The sequence below is a fragment of the Dunckerocampus dactyliophorus genome, chromosome 2 (assembly GCF_027744805.1).
Source record: "Dunckerocampus dactyliophorus isolate RoL2022-P2 chromosome 2, RoL_Ddac_1.1, whole genome shotgun sequence".
Taxonomy (NCBI): Eukaryota; Metazoa; Chordata; class Actinopteri; order Syngnathiformes; family Syngnathidae; genus Dunckerocampus; species Dunckerocampus dactyliophorus.
The window spans coordinates 23,785,655-23,804,382 of NC_072820.1; the positions used below are offsets into that span (position 1 = coordinate 23,785,655).

General features: G+C 40.8%; 1 protein-coding gene across 4 annotated transcripts in view; it reads right to left on the minus strand.

The window, feature by feature from the left end:
• pappa2 (pappalysin 2) overlaps positions 1 to 18,728 on the minus strand; it is a 79,414-nt gene that overhangs the window by 23,428 nt on the left and 37,258 nt on the right. For 3 of the 4 annotated variants that reach the window (XM_054769084.1, XM_054769083.1, XM_054769087.1), the window contains exons 11-22: positions 18,197 to 18,500; positions 16,147 to 16,275; positions 15,979 to 16,064; positions 13,240 to 13,436; positions 12,889 to 13,002; positions 11,644 to 11,779; positions 11,295 to 11,469; positions 10,034 to 10,099; positions 9,849 to 9,945; positions 8,071 to 8,248; positions 3,107 to 3,320; positions 876 to 1,044 (exon numbers count right to left, since the gene is read on the minus strand). In XM_054769084.1, coding sequence (XP_054625059.1) covers positions 876 to 1,044; positions 3,107 to 3,320; positions 8,071 to 8,248; positions 9,849 to 9,945; positions 10,034 to 10,099; positions 11,295 to 11,469; positions 11,644 to 11,779; positions 12,889 to 13,002; positions 13,240 to 13,436; positions 15,979 to 16,064; positions 16,147 to 16,275; positions 18,197 to 18,500 — 1,865 coding nt within the window. Of the gene's footprint in view, positions 1 to 875; positions 1,045 to 3,106; positions 3,321 to 8,070; positions 8,249 to 9,848; positions 9,946 to 10,033; positions 10,100 to 11,280; positions 11,470 to 11,643; positions 11,780 to 12,888; positions 13,003 to 13,239; positions 13,437 to 15,978; positions 16,065 to 16,146; positions 16,276 to 18,196; positions 18,501 to 18,728 lie in introns of all 4 variants that reach the window. The other variant, XM_054769086.1, reaches the window with a different exon arrangement.

Here is an 18,728-nt window from a genome sequence, read left to right on the forward strand (position 1 = left end):
ATGTTAGCTTACAACCTTCTAAATATAGTTTTTAACAATATGAGAGCCCTCTAACACCCATGAACTAACACCCCTATTGTCAACTTTACACTGATATTCCCCAATATAGTAGACATAATAAGAGTAAATAAGCCATTTAAGACATACAGTAAATAAGGCTTGTGTTTGTGTGTGTTGCTATAGATGTGTTCCCCAGGGCAGCAGAGTGAGTGGCGGACAGGAAGTGACGTCGAGGGTTCAGAGTTGACTTTCAGCTTGCCGTGGGTTACAGCCGCAACAGTAGCCCGTATTTTTATTCGGGACTTTTATAAGAGATTAACTGTTGTTAGACCTGCAATAAAAGCCTGTTATTCCGGCGATCAAGCCTGCCGCTTCTGACACCCACTGACTAGCGTAGAATACTTGGTCTATGTCTTTGAATGAGTCTTTTGAATGCCTTATATTTGTATGTTATGCTTGAAAATGCTTAATTTAGGAAAAAAATATGTAACATTTGCTTAAAAATGCGTATATTTTGACTAAAAACCGCATTAAACCATGAAACAGCAGGATTTATTAATTAATAACCACGATAGCGTGACGCTGCAAAATGCGAACCATGAAGTGGCGAGGGAAGACTGTACAGTCATTGTTTTACTTCATGAACAAACTGGAATAGCACTCCAGGAAGCACTGACCTCCTTCAAGGTTTAAGTTGAAGGTTTAAGTGAAAAAAATTCCGCACCAGATTTTGAACTCCAACTGCTAAGATTAACGGGACAACAGCCTTTGCAGAACTTGAATATTCTTTCACAGAATGACATGAAATGCTACTCGCTATACTGTACACAGTACTATCCAGAAAAAATAGATGTGCTTTGCTGTGGAAATCATACATTTTCTGCTGCATCTGGGCACTGCAGGGTACAGAGGCTGTTGTAGTAGAAGCCATTGGTGCACAAATACATGCCCTGGAAAACATCAGGTAAAGCTGGACAAGATACAGGCTCGCACGAGGCATCCTCCCACTGCCCTCCCTCTTGGCACTCCAGCTTGAAGTATTTCCTAAAAACAACAGGAATACGTGACAAATGTGCGCAATATCAAATTGTTTCTTCCTTCAACAACGATTGATTTATGGTTGGTCAGAACCAATCCAGACATTTTGTGTCAGATAGCCCAATTGCATAAACAATTAACATATTTGGTTTTGGATTTCCGTATTTCCTCTGGTTTATAATCAGCCTTAAATTTTGTAAAACTAAGGCTTAAATAACGATTTAGATAAATAATTAATTATTCCTTACTTTGAGCCATAAATCGTTGTTGGTTCCAGTTCATGTCCAACCACTGGTTTTGTCAGTTTCTATTCATGCTCTTGGCTGATGTTTATGCCGAATGTGGCTTTGGATTCCGAGCCAGTGGTGAAAGAGACATGGGCAGTATTTGCACGGGGGGGGTCAGTGGGGGTCGAGAGCGTCAAAGACGCTCCTTTCTTTTTTTTTTGGTGCAGCTCAGTAAACTAGTCGTAGTGCACATGTTTCATTTTATTGTCTGGCTTCATATGAAATGACTGAGAATATTTATATTGCCTGGCAAAAAGGTAAGTAAGCACAGGACATAAAACTATTTATGGGGTTCTTTATGCTGGAATTTAAATGTATGTGGTCGACTCCTATTTACATAAAATATCCCAAGTAAGTTGTCCGAGTATACTCTCTGTTTACAAAGACAGTGTTCCTGCTAACAAAAATAGTGAAGATTCCTCTCTCAGAAATCCAATATGAGGCGACACAAAAAGAAGTATAATAATAAAATAAAATACAATAAAATATTTATAAAATAACTGCAGCGGCTCTTTCCCCTATCCCAGGGGTCTGCAGCATCAAAAGAGCCATTTTGCCTCCTCTTCCAGTAAATAAAAATGGTCTTGAGCCACAAAACAACAAGAAGTGCGGGTGTAGGCCTACTTTGAAAGAATTTAAACACTGAACTATGTATGATTTTTTGTTCTCGTATTTGTGTAAAATTAAAAAGAAAACGTAGCCAAGTTAAACATAAAAAAGCCCACTAGAGTTCACATATCTGCATCGCAGTACTGTCTGCTCAATATTGTTTATATCACTTGAGTCATCGCAGGCAATTCAAAATGCTTGCACTGAATTAATGTCATCAGTTTTCCTATTGGTGATGCTTGTTCCCATTCTATTGGTCCTGTCCTTGACTGCCTTTGCAGGGAGGGGCTCTTTTTTAATTTTACGAATAATTTCTTATTTTGTTTAATTCGGAGCATAGATGCTGTGATATTTTTATGAACAATTCTTTCATAATTTCTCCATCAGTGAACGGCTTGCTCCTCCTTACGCTTTCCAGTGCAGTCACAATGCTAGCAGCTGTACTTGAGTTTGGAGCCTTCATCCACATCCAGCTAGAAAGGGACCCTACCTCCGTTACTTGAAATAACCATTGGGCAACTGAAGGGCAAACTAGCTATACACTCAGTGTGTCGCGGAAGTGCACTGACGGCTTGTGACTGCTTTGGGGCAGGGTGGACCTCTCAGCAGCACCCGCTGAGAACAGAAACTGCAGAACAATACGTGCATTCACTTTTAAGTCCCCAAATACCAGAAAACTGTCTGACGACACCAGAAAAAGTCGCTAGCTTTGTCGCGAGTTGCTAGTGTGCAACACTGCACACCACTGTCCAAAATCAATGCAATGTATTGCTGCAATGTAGGCACTATTTTTTTCCCACTGGGCTACTTCTACTTAACATCTTGGAAATTAAATGTTTCCACGTACTCCCTGCAATTTGCTCACTTACTACAAGGGGTGTTTGGAAATCACTGCTCTTGGCTGTCCTATCCCTGGCAATCTGTTCCCATCACACAGATTGCTTGCTGGTTGGTAGGGGATCAAATACTTATTTCACTCAATCGAATACAAATGTATTTAGAACCTTTATGTAATGTGTATTTCTGGATTTCTTCTTCTGGATTTCTGCTATAAAATGATGGATTGTTCATATCTTTGTAAGGGGGTATGAATGATCTTGCAAAATACCAAACTTACATAATCAAGATCAAATAATAGCTTGACCCCATACCAAAAGTACCAAACCACTTACCTTGGTGTCTTCTTTTTGAAGCTTCCTAATACATAGAAGCCTGGATTGCATTTGTAGCGGCAGAGGGAGCCAACATCGTGGCTTGAGGCCAGGCACTTTGCCGTTAGCAGCTTTGCATTGAGGATGTTTGGGAGCTCCGAGCACTCGATCTTACAGTAAGCTTCTGGAAAAGACCACAGACCGTCCTCCAAACATACCAACCTGTCACTGTCGCCTGAGGAGAAGTAAAAACCGGAGAAAAAAGGAGTGAAAGAAAGATGGAAAGCGTTAGTTTACATTCCCTCCCTGACACGCCAACACTTTACATGTTGCAAAATAATGGTTGTTTTTCTAACTTTGCTTTGATCCAAGAATTAGAAATACTGGTCAGAATTACAAATTGTGACTCCATCCAAATACTCACTCAGTAAAACTGAAAGTCTTCCTAGAATATTATCCTACAATATTATTTGGTTATTATATTTAAAGGCAATAATCTAAACTCATTGCCAAAATATTTTTGGATCTAATGGTACACATAGTAAAGTAATAGTAACCACCAAGTAATCATCTTCTTTGAAACAGAGACTTCACCCTCCACAGGTGTGTCACTATGGTGCTGTATCAACTTGGGTATGTTCAACAACAGAATCTCCAACCACACAATGACCATGTTTCTATGCACACTATATTCATGTATGGAGCAGAATATATTCATATTGTGAAAATTTGACACGTAAACACCTTTTTTCATTTGTTATTAACAGGGCAACTGGGGCCCCTGGCATATGCCTGTATCAACTCCAATATTAGGGGAAAAGAGTCATTTCAGGCTAACTGAAAGGTGTGTGACTTCTCTGATTATTAGTATTTGTTATCATTGTTTACTTATGTGTTGTTGCCACCCAATGTTGACACTTCTGTAGTTGTTTAGTTGCATGGTGGGCGCATGCAGGTCGTTACAAGTGTTCAGCAAAAGTAAACACAGTGCTATGGGTCACTTGTAACTGCACAGTAAAAAACAACTGCTGCCAGGTCTGCTTATTATAAGCCACTTAGGATTGTAAATTTTGTGAGTAGCGGTCTTGTTTTTGACCGTGTAATTACTTATTTGGGCTTGCTTTTCTCCCAGCTCCCCACAATAGAGCAAACTGCAAGTCTGGTAGATTGTCCTTTTCCACACGCATTTCTCCACCAAACACACTCAGACACGTGGCGCATGTGCCGTTCCTCTCAAGGAGCCGTTCAAAATGGTAAAAGGGCTTTGACTTGTTGGACTTTCTTGCCCAAGGACACATATTCTGCCGAGAATTTACACTTACTTGCCACTCATAGAATTTTTAGAAGTAGAATGGGGAGTATAGCCTTTAGTTATCAGGCTCCTCTGTTGTGGAACCATCTCCCCTACTCAATCCGGGGGTCAGACACCCTCTCTCTATTTAAGAGACAACTCAAAACCTACCTCTTTGCTTGCTAAAGAATATAGTTAGAACTGAGCCCTGATACGCTGATATGTATCAGAGACACTCCTCTATGTTCCTTGGACTAAGACTAAGACTTCTGGCTTGATCTACCATCTATCCCTCTACTCTATTTTATATCTTAACCCAACCGGTCGAGACAGACGGCTGCCCCACAGAGACTGAGTTCTGTTCAAGAGGAAGTTTTTCCTTGCCTCCGTCGCCAAGTGCTTGCTCATGTGGGATTTCAGTGGTTCTCTGATTTCATTTATGAATGTGACCTTCTTAGTGCCGTGAGATAACTGCTGTTGTGATTTGGCGCTATATGAATTGAATTGAATTGAATGGAATGGAATGTGTATGACTGTTTGATGGTGGTCAGAAAGGCCACGAATTGGCACCCACGCTTCCGTCAGTCCACTCCAGGGCAGCTGTTGCTACATTTGTCGATTACCACTAGTGTGTGACTGAGGAGTGAATGAATAATGGGTTCACTTCACTGTGAAGTGCTTTGGGTACCTTGTAAAAAGGCTCTATATAAAATCAATCCATTATTATTATTATTATTATCTTGTTCGAGCTAGCGTGGATAGCTGTTTAACAGTTCAAAGACAAACATCAAGGTAACATTGCAAACATAGTTACCGACATGAAGTCAGGGCAATGAAGAATTTTGGCTGAAATTATTTATTTACTTCACTAATTAAAAGCCATGCCCGTGTCAAGACTAGTTGCACTTTTAGCTACTGCTTTGAGATCAGGTGGTTGACTTGGCAATTGGAGAACATTCCAGATTTATAAAGTCTGGACTTGCTTTTTGCAGTAACTCACAGTAAGGCAAATAAAGTGGATGATGTCAAAAACCTTTTCGTGCAGAAGAAAAATGTAATTAAACCTCAACAAAAGTAAAACATAATGTGCAGAAGGTCAGTATATCGTTAAAACCGAAAATCAAGAGACACCTGTACGAATGTAAATGAAAGAGGGTTGAGATGCAAACCACTACTGATACTCAAGAACAGAAAGAACATATTATACATTGGCCAAATACACCGAGTCTTCTGAATTCAGATACATAAAATGGCCTGAGCTGCCACAGATTTGAAGCCAACATTTAGCAACAATGCTAACCATTGAGAACCTGTGCCCTCATTCCTGTCTCAGTCTTTGTATTTAGTTTATAAACTTCTGCATGTCTTTCTTTTTCTTTTCTTTTATTGTCCTTGCCTGCCCTTGTGACACTTGTGTGTCACTGTTCACTGTATGTTTTTATTTTCTTTATTATTCAAATTGATCAACACCAAAAACCTTATAAGAATGTGTGTATTTTTCTTAACCCATTTTAACCCCGATATTTTTATGGGTCTTAATGGAAATGATGGGAGTTATAGACTTATAACTGAGCCTTGAGGCATGCCACAGCTAAGGGGTCAGTGAAGTGTAAGAACAGACTTTTTCTTCCTTGCTCTGGCAACTGCTCTCAGTACACAACCTCCCTCACTCTCTCTAGAACTCAGCACGGTCCTGTCCAGGACCTGTCCAGTTCAGGGCTCTGCCCCTTCTTGCGCAGTGTGAGGTAGACCCACACTCTTTCGAATGAAAATGCCTCAATTTGGCTTCCATGACTCTCTTACTCTCCCGGTGCTCATTCTGTGCCCAGTCAGCATCGCCAACTGTGCAGTATCCCCTGGAGGTGTGGGTTCAAATCCCACTTCTGACACCTGTGTAATGTTGGCAGAATAACAAGGAGGCAGGGTGACTGTGAACAAGTGAGCCTTTTATCAACATCCACAAAACAGTGCTGGGTTTCTTACAGATAGATGCAAGCCACATGTAAACACATCAACACTTCCTCAAACTGCAGCCCATACCCTGAATAGCAGCTCAGAACTACATAATACTTCCATAGCTACACAATGAACACAGAAGGACCACTCAGCGAGTCAAGATACGAACCACTTGAAGGCAGTGCCTTTAAGGCCAAAACACACTTCAAGACGCAACTATAGAATGTTGTGATCCCCGGTATCTAAAAGCACAAGGGCAGCAACAAAAGATCTAAAAGCACAAGGGCAGCAGAGTTAACCAAATCTACAATTTAAGGATTATTAAAAATCAGTCAAAGAGAACTCTCAGTGCTATAGCATGATTTCAAATCCAACTGAGCTGGAAGAAAGAAAATAACCAAATAATACTCGGGGTGTCCTGATACAATATTGATATATATACCAATATTGGATATCGGTCTGATATCAGCAAAAAAAATCTGATTATATCAGCCTGCATCTAAAATCTCGGCTATAGGCACCCCAATACAGGCAGTCCATTCCAGGTTCCACTCCAGCACTTCTATCCATCAGCACCCGGACAGAACCCAGCAAGGAGCAGGAGCAATGTTGAAGTTCAAAAAAGGCATCTCAGCAGAGTGCAAAACTCGCCATGCACAATTCCACCACGGTGGCACAGAACCAGGGAATCAAAACGACCAGCATCAAAGCGCATCCGAACCGGCAACACAAAAAACAAAATGAGAACCCTCACAAGACCGCACAAGCAAAAAAATAATCCTCCGGCTCCCCTCAAACAACCATTGCCATCCAAAACATTTGCATGCAAGCGTGAGAGTGAGAGTTACAAAGCTGCTGTTGCCGACTATTGTTCTCTGCTTGAGTAATATGAATGCTTGCTAGTTTGTAGGGGATCCAATTATTATTTCACTAAATTTAATACAAATTCATTTATGACCTTTATTTAATGCATTTTTCTGAAAAGTTGATTAAAATGATGGACTGTTTTCTATCTTTGTAAGAGGGCAAACTTGCATAATACTTACTTTCCCATCTCATTTTCCCCACTCATACCCAGCAATCATGAGGACAGTGAATGTTGGGTACGAGTTGAATCAAAAGTGATCATAAACCAGTCTAATCTTAAAAAATAATTTATTTAGACTTGAGGGCACAAATAGAATCCAAATCTGATACAATTGTACTTTGTAGTGGCTATGTGAAACACACCATGCTTTGGCTAATGATGACGGACTCTGAACGTGGACTCAAAAACCACAGATTGTATTATTTCTGCACAATCTGTTTTCAGATCAGAAAAACTGGTCATACTGCTGACTCCACAGTGACATTTGAGCATTCCCTGTGGCTCCTGTGGATTGCATGTGTTCATTCTGATGACTTCAAGTATGTATAGAATCTTCAAAGCAGAAAACAAGACAAATAAGTAAGTAAACCCTGAATTAAATTTGTATTATTAAAGAGTGTAGGTCCGAGGAAATCATTCCTTGGTAGCAGCAAGGCAATATAGCTGAAAGTTACTCCGGTAAGAGCTGACTGTAAATGTCCTCATGCTTAAATCAGACAGAGACATTTAGGGTTATGTGTACAATAATTGGAACAAACCTTTATAGCGCTTTTCTTTTCTATATCATATTTAACTTTAAAATGAATAATACGATTCATGATCTGTATTCAAACAAAACACCAGACAAAACGAAACCCGTTGGTGGTTTACCTTGAAGTATGGCTGGCGACCCACAAGTGAAGGAGCACTGTTTGCCAAAGGTGGTTCCCCAGGGGCAGCTGAATATGGCATGGTAGACATGAGACTGATCAGGCAGGCCACAGTCTACCGGCTGACAGCTGACTTCACGATCCCATAAACCATGAAAACACTCCATCTCCGTCTGTCTCTGGAAGACGAGAGAGGAATAGAATAATCATATTACTCGCCACACAATAAAAGTTGTCATTTAATGTTATAATATGTCAGAGATCATGTGACAAACATAAACGCTGTCTCTACAGCTCCAAAAATCTTAACCAAGGGGTTGTTCCATCTGATAAATCCTCACATTATCCTGTTATTCAAAATCAATAACAAATCAAATAACAAATAACAAAATAACTAAATCAAAATGTTTCTGGACTCATATCAAATTGTTGACCTGCAGAATGGACTGAATACAGAAATAATATTTTCTAAATCCATGTTTTTGGCATCTTCTAGTTCTTGTGTGACTGTACAGTAATCCCTGTCCTAATCCAGTCACAGCTTCACTAATTAATAAATGATGGTCATGGACTATGGACTATTATTAGTCAAAAATATGCAAGTTTAGAAAAATTATGGCCTAAATTAAGCATTTTCAAGAATGAAAATGTCAAAATTAACTAAAATATGAATATGTGACATTTCAGAAAGGCATTGACACGTTATCTGTAGTACACCCCACTGGTCACTAGGTGTCAGTAATGTTACTTTAACGACCTGTTGATGTTGTAATGTTGATGTTCTAAATTCTGATGTTCATGAACGCACCTTGCTGTTAATGTTACTGGTGGATAAGGAGGAAGAGTTGTTGTGGGAGAGAGAGCGAGGTGGAGTGTGCTAGCTGAACTGTGTTCTTTGTTGGAACTGAGCATTCCTATTGGCCAGGTTGTAATGTTGGCAAAAAAAACTTTAAAAGAACGTCAGACTCTGTGTCATAAGAACGCTGCATTAATGACTGCAAGAAGTCCCAGAAGTAAAAAAAGAAACAATAACAAAAAACTCTCCCAATGCTAGCAGGTGTGAGTCTACATTATGTCATATCTTCGCTTGTTATGTCTGCTATATTGGGTAATAGGAGTGTAAAGTTGACTACAGGGGTGTTATTTCATGTCTAGAGGGCTCTAATAATGTTAAAAACTGTATTTAGACGTTTTAGAGGTTAGAGGTTTTCTATTCTCTATGAAAATATTCCATTTATAAATAAGGAATCCTACTTTGTGGAAATTCACTTATCACGGTCGTGTCTGCAACCAATTAACCGCGATAAACAGGGGATGAGTGTACAGTTACTTTTATCCATTTTGACATAGTGTATCAACACAGCCTAAAATCCATCCACCTCAAAGGTGTGGCCTACCAAGATGCTGATTACACAGCATGAATATTGCACAGGTGTGTCTGCAACTGACCACAATAACATTTTATTTGGAAACACTAAACAGTGCTTATGACTTGTAAGGACTCAAAAACTTCAAGCCTATGACTTTGGACTTGACTCGACAACGTGACTTGGACTTGTATGTCTTTACTTGAGAGATGACTCGAAACTTGAGATTAAACACTTGAGCCTTACTTGAGACTTGCAAAACACTGACATGCTCCTACGTTTGCAATTTACTGCACATCCAGCTGAAGGGCAGCGATTTACACTAAAATGGAATTTATATTACTATATTACTATTTTCTACCCAGTAAGAGAATAGCTCACTGTAAAACAAATAAGACATTAGTCATTGTACCTGGTGTGGTGGGATTTCCCTCCCGTTGATGATGGTGATACTGAAACCACGGTGACACTGAACGGAGCAGTGCGATGACTCCCCTCCTCCTGCACACCTGCAAAAATATTTTTGTATTTCTATTTTATTTGTTTGCATGTTTTGTATGTTACTAATGCATTTATGTTTCATTAAAAAGAGCTTACCTGACAAAGGCATGATCAATTTGAGGAGGATGGCAGCTGTCCATCTGACATGTTTGCCTCAAACACCTAGTGAAAGGACACAGGACAGAATTAGAAGAGAGACATAAAGCAACTACCGGTAAGAATCTACGCTTCTCTATCCTTGATATTTAACCCCCTTCAAATTCCAGAACAAAAAAGTCATACGCAAAGTAAAAGCTGTCCTTGAACCATTTGGAGTAGAGTAGACTTGGTTTTGGCTCATTTGAAAGAAACACTCTGGACTTTTCTCCCCAAGAGTCAGAATGTGTATAAGTGATACTTACATGGACAAGTCGAAATTTGAATACATTGGAAAAGAAGGGGTTTTTTTAGGTTGTTCTATATTTGATTCAAAAACATGTTCCTTCAAAATGACTAGTTTGGAGGTATAGACTGGAAACCAAATGCGTCCACAGCTTGAATACTACAAAACTGGAGAATTTTACACAAGCTTTTCTCAAGTTAGGATCAAGGGTACCAAAGGTGCTCCATTTGGAGAGCCTTGCTTACCCTTGGTCAGAGTCTTCACTAACTCCATGCAAAAAAAACTCCATGGCTTCCTGACATTGTATCTTGTCTTTCAACACTGCTCTGTCAAGATTGTTTGGAAAATAAAGACAGAAAAGTGCAGTTCATGTTTTCCATTGCTTCGTTACGCAGGACTTCCTTGCTTTAATGACAAAAATGATAAAAGTTCACCCATCAACCAGTATATCAGTGTTTTCACAATTTCATTGGCTATTCACTGCGTTAGCCATCATTAAGATTGGATGTAATTGGTCCGAGCAATGTACGTAAGTTGATTGGCTACTGTGCCACAGCAGACAGGGTAAACAGTTGTCTATTGTGTTGAGTGAGGTGCCAGTCAGATATTTACATTTAGTGGACCATTGCCAACATAACAGAACCATTTGGTCGAACTTTTATCTACTGTTTGACTACCGTGAAGCTTCCAGGGAGATGTACATTCATGTTTATGTTTCCAACTGGTCTACCATTTGTGTTTACCAAGCCTGCAGTTATAATTGTATCCTGTAATGCTTTATATCATTCAAATTTCAACAAACTAAGATTTCCAATTATGTATAACACGCCTAATCATGCAAACAGATTATTTTCATGAAAATAGATGGCCCGCCGGCAGCAAGGGGCCACAGTCAATGATATTCATATTGTATGTGTATTTATATAGTGCATTGTAAGTAGGTAGCTGTGGGAGAGCCCACCCTCTGATGCGCACCCGGTCTTGGCGAAGGTGCTGAAGTGGCAGGAGGTCCTCAAGGCCACGCCACTGATTGCCACAGAGGGGGAGGAGAAGAGGAGGATAACAGATGCTGTCAGGAAGAAGGGCTGGGAGAGGTCATGGGTCACGTTAACCATCAAGGGGTTCCGATGGCATGAGAGGTTATGTGTGCCTGAGAGATGGAGTGAGTAAAGATAATGCGTATCTTTGCTATGAAACAATGCTGTGAAACAACTTTTCTTGCTGCTGTAGCTTTATTTGTAATGCAACAATAGCATTGCCCCTAAAAGCACAGCAATTAAAAAATACAAATGAGTACATAATAAGTTAATTAAAGCCAAAGTACCTAATGAGTGATTCTTTCCAGTAGTATCCAAAAGCACGATGGTAGCTGTCCTGTGACAGTGTTCCCCAGTCCATGATCCATCTGAAGCCAGATACACGATAACAGAGGCAGCCACTCCAGAATTGACAAATCCCACCTAAAATATAAGTGGAAATATTACAAATAGGATTTTTGGATTATTTACCATATACTGTATTATTTATGGGTACGTCACACTATTTTTCATAGTTTGGCTGGCCCTGCAACTTATAGTCGTAACTTAATACGAGGCTTTTAAATGAAAGTGATTTATTGAGTTGAGCTTGTTGTGACGCAGTTAGGCACAAAATTGAATGATACAGAGCATACCAGACTCTTTTTGTTCCGGAATACTTTCAAATATGATTTTGCCATGGAGACTGTGTCTGTGTAATGTTTCCAGGAGGCTAGTGGGAATGTTACTACAGGTGTTGAAGATGGCTTTCACGGAGGGCATCCACTGTCTGGAAGTGATGTCCATTATTGTAAACTTCTCTTGCCATCCATACCCAAATATTCTCAATTGGATTTAGGGGAACACACAGGATGGTCCAAAACAGTGTAGTTATTCCTCTCGAATAAATTTTTTGTCAGGCGGGCATTGTGAACGGCAGCGTTGAAAAACACAGTCATTACCACACAGACAAGGGCTTTCAGTCATGAAGGATGGCCCCTGCAACATCTCCACATAGGCAGCTGCCATTTAGTACCCTGCACAACCTGAAGCTCCCTTGTTCCATTAAAGGAAAAAGCGCCCCCTCCACGGTGGGATCTCCTTGTCATGCCAGTAACGTTGACAGCCATCAGACATTTTTTCTCATCAGAGAATAAAACTTTCTTCCACCTGTCAATGTCCCATGTTTGGTGCACATTGCAAATTCCAAACAGCCACTTTTGTGGTGTTAAAGGAAACCATGCCTCTGAAGAAGTTTTTTCTTCTGTGATCAGCACATGAACAGCCTATTTCACTGTAGTGCTTGTTTGCAATAAATTGGTTACTCAAAACTTTGTCTCGCTCCCATTTCTTCTGTTTGCATTTTGAATCTTGACTTAGAACCTCCCTTAGAGTCCAACAGTGCAAAATGTAAATTTTGCAATTTTTCAATTGGTCTTCAAATTTTAATCAGGAGTGTATTCTGTATTTATTTATGAAATCTAAAATGTTTCTGTCAGTATTTAGTCTTGTCAACACGTGTTAATACACATACAGTAGATGCACACACTTACCTTAAGCCAGAATGGATGTTCCAGGTCATTACTTATGTCTGAATTAGCTGTGCAAGGGAACCATGCATCAGTGGGCAGTTTTTCACTCACATCCATGTACTGGTACCTACAGAGCTTTATATAGAACATATGTGAGTGTAGAATTTGGCTCAGGCATTGTCTCCAATCAGCAGAAAAATATTTCCCAAGGTAAATAAGTGTGCAGGAAATATAACAAAAGTAAGGCATAGCACAAAAACGAAAGACAAAAATGTGACAAGCATTTCCAGTACGTAATCTTTGGTTCCGTAAAAAGGTGAAGTTACTATCATCTTGAGTCACTTTCTCAGCCTTGTGGTTTATACGTCCTACCTTTTTAAATGATGGTTCGCCAGTGGCCGCATTGGCAGGACAGTGTTCGGGGTCTTGATGAGAAGCTGTAGCACTAGATGCCCACTGGTCTGTGTAACCCAGAGGTGTGAAATACCCACAGTCCTGCACACTGGAGACGCGTTCAAACTCCTCGCACAGACCGTCCCCTTCAAAAACATAACACTGGCTAGGTTCACCTATTGGAAAAAGATCATAGGAAAAGAGGATTTATTAAAGAATACAAATCCAGATTTTGAAATCTGGCAGAACATTTCATCCAAAACTGTTTGTCAGTGAAGCAAATCTGAATAAATCTTGACTGTGTTTTCATTGGTCACTGTTGATGTTAGCCACGTTAGTAGTCCCATATCAGACTTTCTTTGCTGTCAACAAACACAAAATATCTCAAAGATATTAACTTAATTTCCAATTTGGCTGGATCCAACTCATACGGACCACAAAGACCCAACAATGATCCGTCCTGCTGGCTTGACATTGGCAATAAAAGTGATGACTGTAGTTACAGCAGTCCCTTGTTTATTCCGGTTAATTGGTTCCAGACCAGACCGTGATAAGTGAGTGTCAAGTTGGAAAAGGATAAGTAGGATTCCTTCTTTATAAATGTAATATGTTTGTAGTTATGGCATAGAAAACCTGTTTACGATCTTCTAAATACATTTTTTAACAATATTAGAGCCCTATAAACATGAAATAACACCCATATACTCACCTTTACATTCGTATTCACCAATATAGTAGACATGATCAGAGAAAATAAGCTATTTAAGACATAAATAAAACTCATGCTCGTGTGCGTCACAGTAACTGTGTTGTGGATGTGTGGAGGAAGGGAAGTGACATCGGGTTTAGAGTTGGGTTTTAACTTGTCGTGGGTTACGGCTGCAACAGTAGCCCATGTTATTATTATGATTATTATCTTATTGGTGTTCCTGTTGCGAAATCATTTAAACCTGCAATAAAAGACTGATGTTCCAGCAATCAAGTCTGGAGCTTGTCTCACCAAACAATTACTGACAATGTAGAATACTACATTCACAATTTGAATGTGTCATCTTAATGGCATCTTGGTGTCCTTGTCTTTTAATATGTAGTTATGCCCCAACAGTTCTGTTTGGGCCGTGGTGATGGTAGTGTGTGTTTAGTAGGTGTGTCTTAGAATAGTTAACTATTCGACGATTCGATTCGGAGGAATCTTGCAGTCGATTCATATGAAAATGTCATGTGATCAAGATTGTACCATTCTGACTACATAGGGGTGCCTATGGCTGCTGCATCCATTTTTACATAGATTATAAATATAGTTATAAATAGCCTACGTTAATACAAATTCAGCCTAATTTATGTTCAAAGAATCAAAAATGATATGTGTGTTTAACAGAAGACCTATACTTGCAAGATGGCGACGCATACACATAGCAAAGCCCAGTCTCCCTTCCATATTTGCAGTTTTGTAGTTATTATTTTGCTGATGTTGGGTCTGGTTTAACATATTATACTTGACAAGAGCTTTTGAATACTGGATTTCACAGCACCAACGTTTTTATCTAAAAAAAAAAACAAAATGGCAAGACTATTCTGCGTCTCTATCCATCCATCCATCCATCTTCTTCCTCTTATCCGAGGTCGGGTCACGGGGTCAGCAGCCTAAGCAGGGAAGCCCAGACTTCCCTCTCTCCAGCTACTTCGTCCAGCTTCTCCAGCAGATCCCGAGGTGTTCCCCGGCCAGTTGAGAGACAGTCTCTCCAACGTGTCCTGGGTCTTCCCCGAGGCCTCCTACCGGTTGGACATGCCCTGAACACCTCCCCTGGGAGGCGTCCGTGGGGCATCCTGACCAGATGCCCAAGCCACCCCATCTGGCTCCTCTCAATGTGGAGGAGCAGCGGTTCTACTCCGAGCTTCGCCCGGATGACAGTGTTTCTCACCTTATCTCTAAGGGAGAGCCCAGCCACGCTACAGGGAAAACTCATTTCGACCGCTTGTACCCGCGATCTTGTCCTTTCGGTCACTACCCAAAGCTCATGACCATAGGTGAGGATATGAACGTAGATTGACCGGTAAATTGAGAGCTTTGCCTTTCGGCTCAGCTCCCTCTTCACCACAACGAACCAATGCAGAGTCCGCATCACTGCAGACACCACACCAATCCGCCTGTCGATCTCGCATTCCATCCTTCCTTCACTCGTGAACAAAACCCAGAGAACTCCTCCATTTGGGGCAGGATCTCATCCCCAACTCGGAGATGGCTCTCGACCCTTTTCCGAGCTGAACAATGGACTGGGACCTGGAGATGCTGATTCTTTTCCCAGCCTCTTCACACTCAGCTGTGAAATGATCCAGTGAGAGTTGAAGGTCACAGCTTGATGAAGCCAGCAGGACCACATCATCTGCAAAAAGCAGAGATCCAATCCTGCAGCCACCAAACCGGGACCTCTCAACACCCTGACTGCACCTAGAAATTCTGTCCATAAAAGTAATGAACAGAATCAGTGACAAAGGCAGCCCTGCCTGTCTGACTTTTTGCCTGCTTGGCCTGCCGAATACCCATTAGCTGCCTCCGGAGTCCCATGAGCCAAAAGCTTTTATTCAGCAAAATGCAACTTCCAGTGGAAGTAGAGGCTGCCGTTTTTTTGTCCAATAAATCTAATATATTTTTGGAGAGTGAAATTAGCTATTTTTGGACATACTGAAACTGACAGTCCATAAGTACATGAGACTCACCAAGGCAGCTGAAGCCCTTTTCTTTGAGGCACTTTTTAGAACAGCCGTCTGCATCCAGCAGATTACCATCGTCACACTCCTCTGCCCTACAGAGACCAGACAAGAGTCATCACCTTCATCTTTCTATAACGGACATTTACATGGTAGTCATCTGTTAAGTGCACATACCCTTGAATGACGCCATCCCCACAGTAGGGCTGACCATGAGTGTAAAAGAGAGATGGCGAGGGATTGCTGAGATGACCTTCTGTCTCAATCTGGATCATGTACTCATACTTTTCTCCCCTCTTTACAGTTCTGGTGAGAAGAAAATTGACTTTTGCTTAGATTTGTTGCTTTAGATTTCCTTTGTTAACTGTAGCTCAATTCCGCAGTTTTTGTATATTTGGCAATAACCAATGTATGTTTGTTAAGTAGACTCCATAGAATTCTTACAAACATATTAGTGTGTCATGATTGAGCAGACATTTTCTTAATACAGTTGTGTACTATATACAATGCCTGCATAAGGCATGTCACAGGTCGGCCATGACAAAAACAAGGGGAGACCGGCGTATAGGCCAATCAAAACCATATTTATTGTAAAATACATCAAATTAAACCCAGGATAATAACAATGAGGTGATAGCATGTTAATGTGTTTTGTGTATGAAGTGTATTACTGGGTGGATGTGAATGTGGGAATATGTCTGAGTGCAAAACCAGAAAGAACAAAAATGGTTACCTGGAGGAGCAGAGTGAGAAAGAGTGTTAGTAGCGCCCTGCTTTTATAAGTGAGCCCAGCTGACTCCAATTATAGTGGCCGCGAAAACACAATGGACTAGCACCAGCAGATGACATGGCACCCCAAACCATCACTGACTCTGGACAGTGGACCTCAAGCAACGTCGATTCTGTGCCTTTCCTCTCTTCCTCCAGACTCTGCAACCTTGATTTCCAAAGTGATCTAATGGTTTGGGGTTCCATGTCATTCTGTTGGTGTTGTTCCACTGTGTTTTCTGAGGTCTACCAGCCTTCTACCAGGAAGTTTTAGAGCACTTCATGCTTCCCGCTGCTGACCAACTTTATGGAGATGCAGATATCATTTTCCAACAGGACACCTGCATACATTCCCCAAGGGGGAAAAAAAACAGAACTTCTTTATTTAAGAAAAATGAGATCGTATATAATGATGTGTGGGATTTTGTTGGGGCATTGATCAAAGTCAGGATGCGGCACGTTTAAACTTGCTTTTACCTTCACTGAAGACATGACTGTTAACAAAGACATGATGTGGCAGCGAGCTCAACACGGACACAACCTTCCTGCTTTGCCAGAAGTTATTTCTTGACTATCAATAGTGTTTCTCCCTTCAAGTATGCTTTTCTTTTGATCACGGCTGCAAAATAACCCAAACTGGAGCCAAAGAAAATTGAAAGTGCCAGCATTTTGATGAAAAAGCTGAGAAACACACACTGAATTCATTCAAATACTCAAAACACAAAGGTGTTGTCCGTGTTGATCTCGCTGCCACATCATGTCTTTGGAAACAGTTATGTTTTTAATGAAGGTAAAAGTAACATTAAATGTTCATTTATCCCTTTCATTCCTCATTTATATGCATTTTGAATAGTTTTCATCATGACAAACTACAATTGTCGGTATGTACTGCCTGAGCTGCTGTGTTGCCGCCTGTCTGCTCTCTGTTGCAGGGCACTTGCTGGACGTTCCGGGGCAAGCCACCTCTTCGCACAAGAGAACAATCAATTTTAGGCCTTCTTATGCCATGCTGCCACACTCACTAGTCGCCAGACCTTTGCAACTTTTACGCCTGCTTCCAATATTACCTTCCCTTGTATTGCTATTCTATGCGTTACTGGCTTGTTGGCCGAACCTTTCTTTTGGACCATCATGAGTAGACTTTGTTAGCATTGTCTGTTCTCGTTTTTCTTCTCCCTTTGTTGATCATTTCTGTGCCTTTATGTTATACATATACATACATACTGCATTGTTATGAGCGAGCCAGCAAGCAGATAACAGCTGCTAGATAGTGCATAATAACACATCACATTTAACGCCGGTAACGGTGTTGTAATGTTTGAAACAGTAATTCATTAGATTACCCACTACTGGAAAACACGAACACCGTTGGTTTGTGTTGAACGCTATATTCACCTTACAGTTGTGGTCATCATAGGGATATGGCATCAGACATGAATAATAATCACGTAATCGTCACCTGTCCGTGAACGCCTGCTGCATCTGAGGCGATTGTGATTTGCTGGTGAAAGGTGGCTGCCTGTGAATCCGATACAGCAAAGGTCGACAGCCGGAGCACAACGGACTGCCAGGGCCGGAAGACAACATTGCGGCATCAATCTCCATCTTCTCGTCAAAGGTGCACAGCTTGATGGCACCGATGGAAACATTGTGGGTGTCGAGGCGCAGAGTGAAGGGCATGTCGCAGAAGACGTGCTGGGGTCCAAGGTTTATGCTTTCACCTATGTCTGTAATCAGCTCAATGTCAGCTATGGCTGGATTACCTGAGAGGAGGTCAAAGAATAGAGCAGGGGTCTTCAATTAAAATTGAGTAAGGTCCATTTATGCAATTTTTTTGACGCCGAAGGTCTGAACATCATTTTGCCTTAAATTGCATCAAACAGACGAGCTCATATGAATAGCAAATGTAACGAAACCCTGCACATCACCCTACAACACAATTATTTTGGCACCTAAATTACATTTAAAAAAAAAACGGACCAAACTGAAAA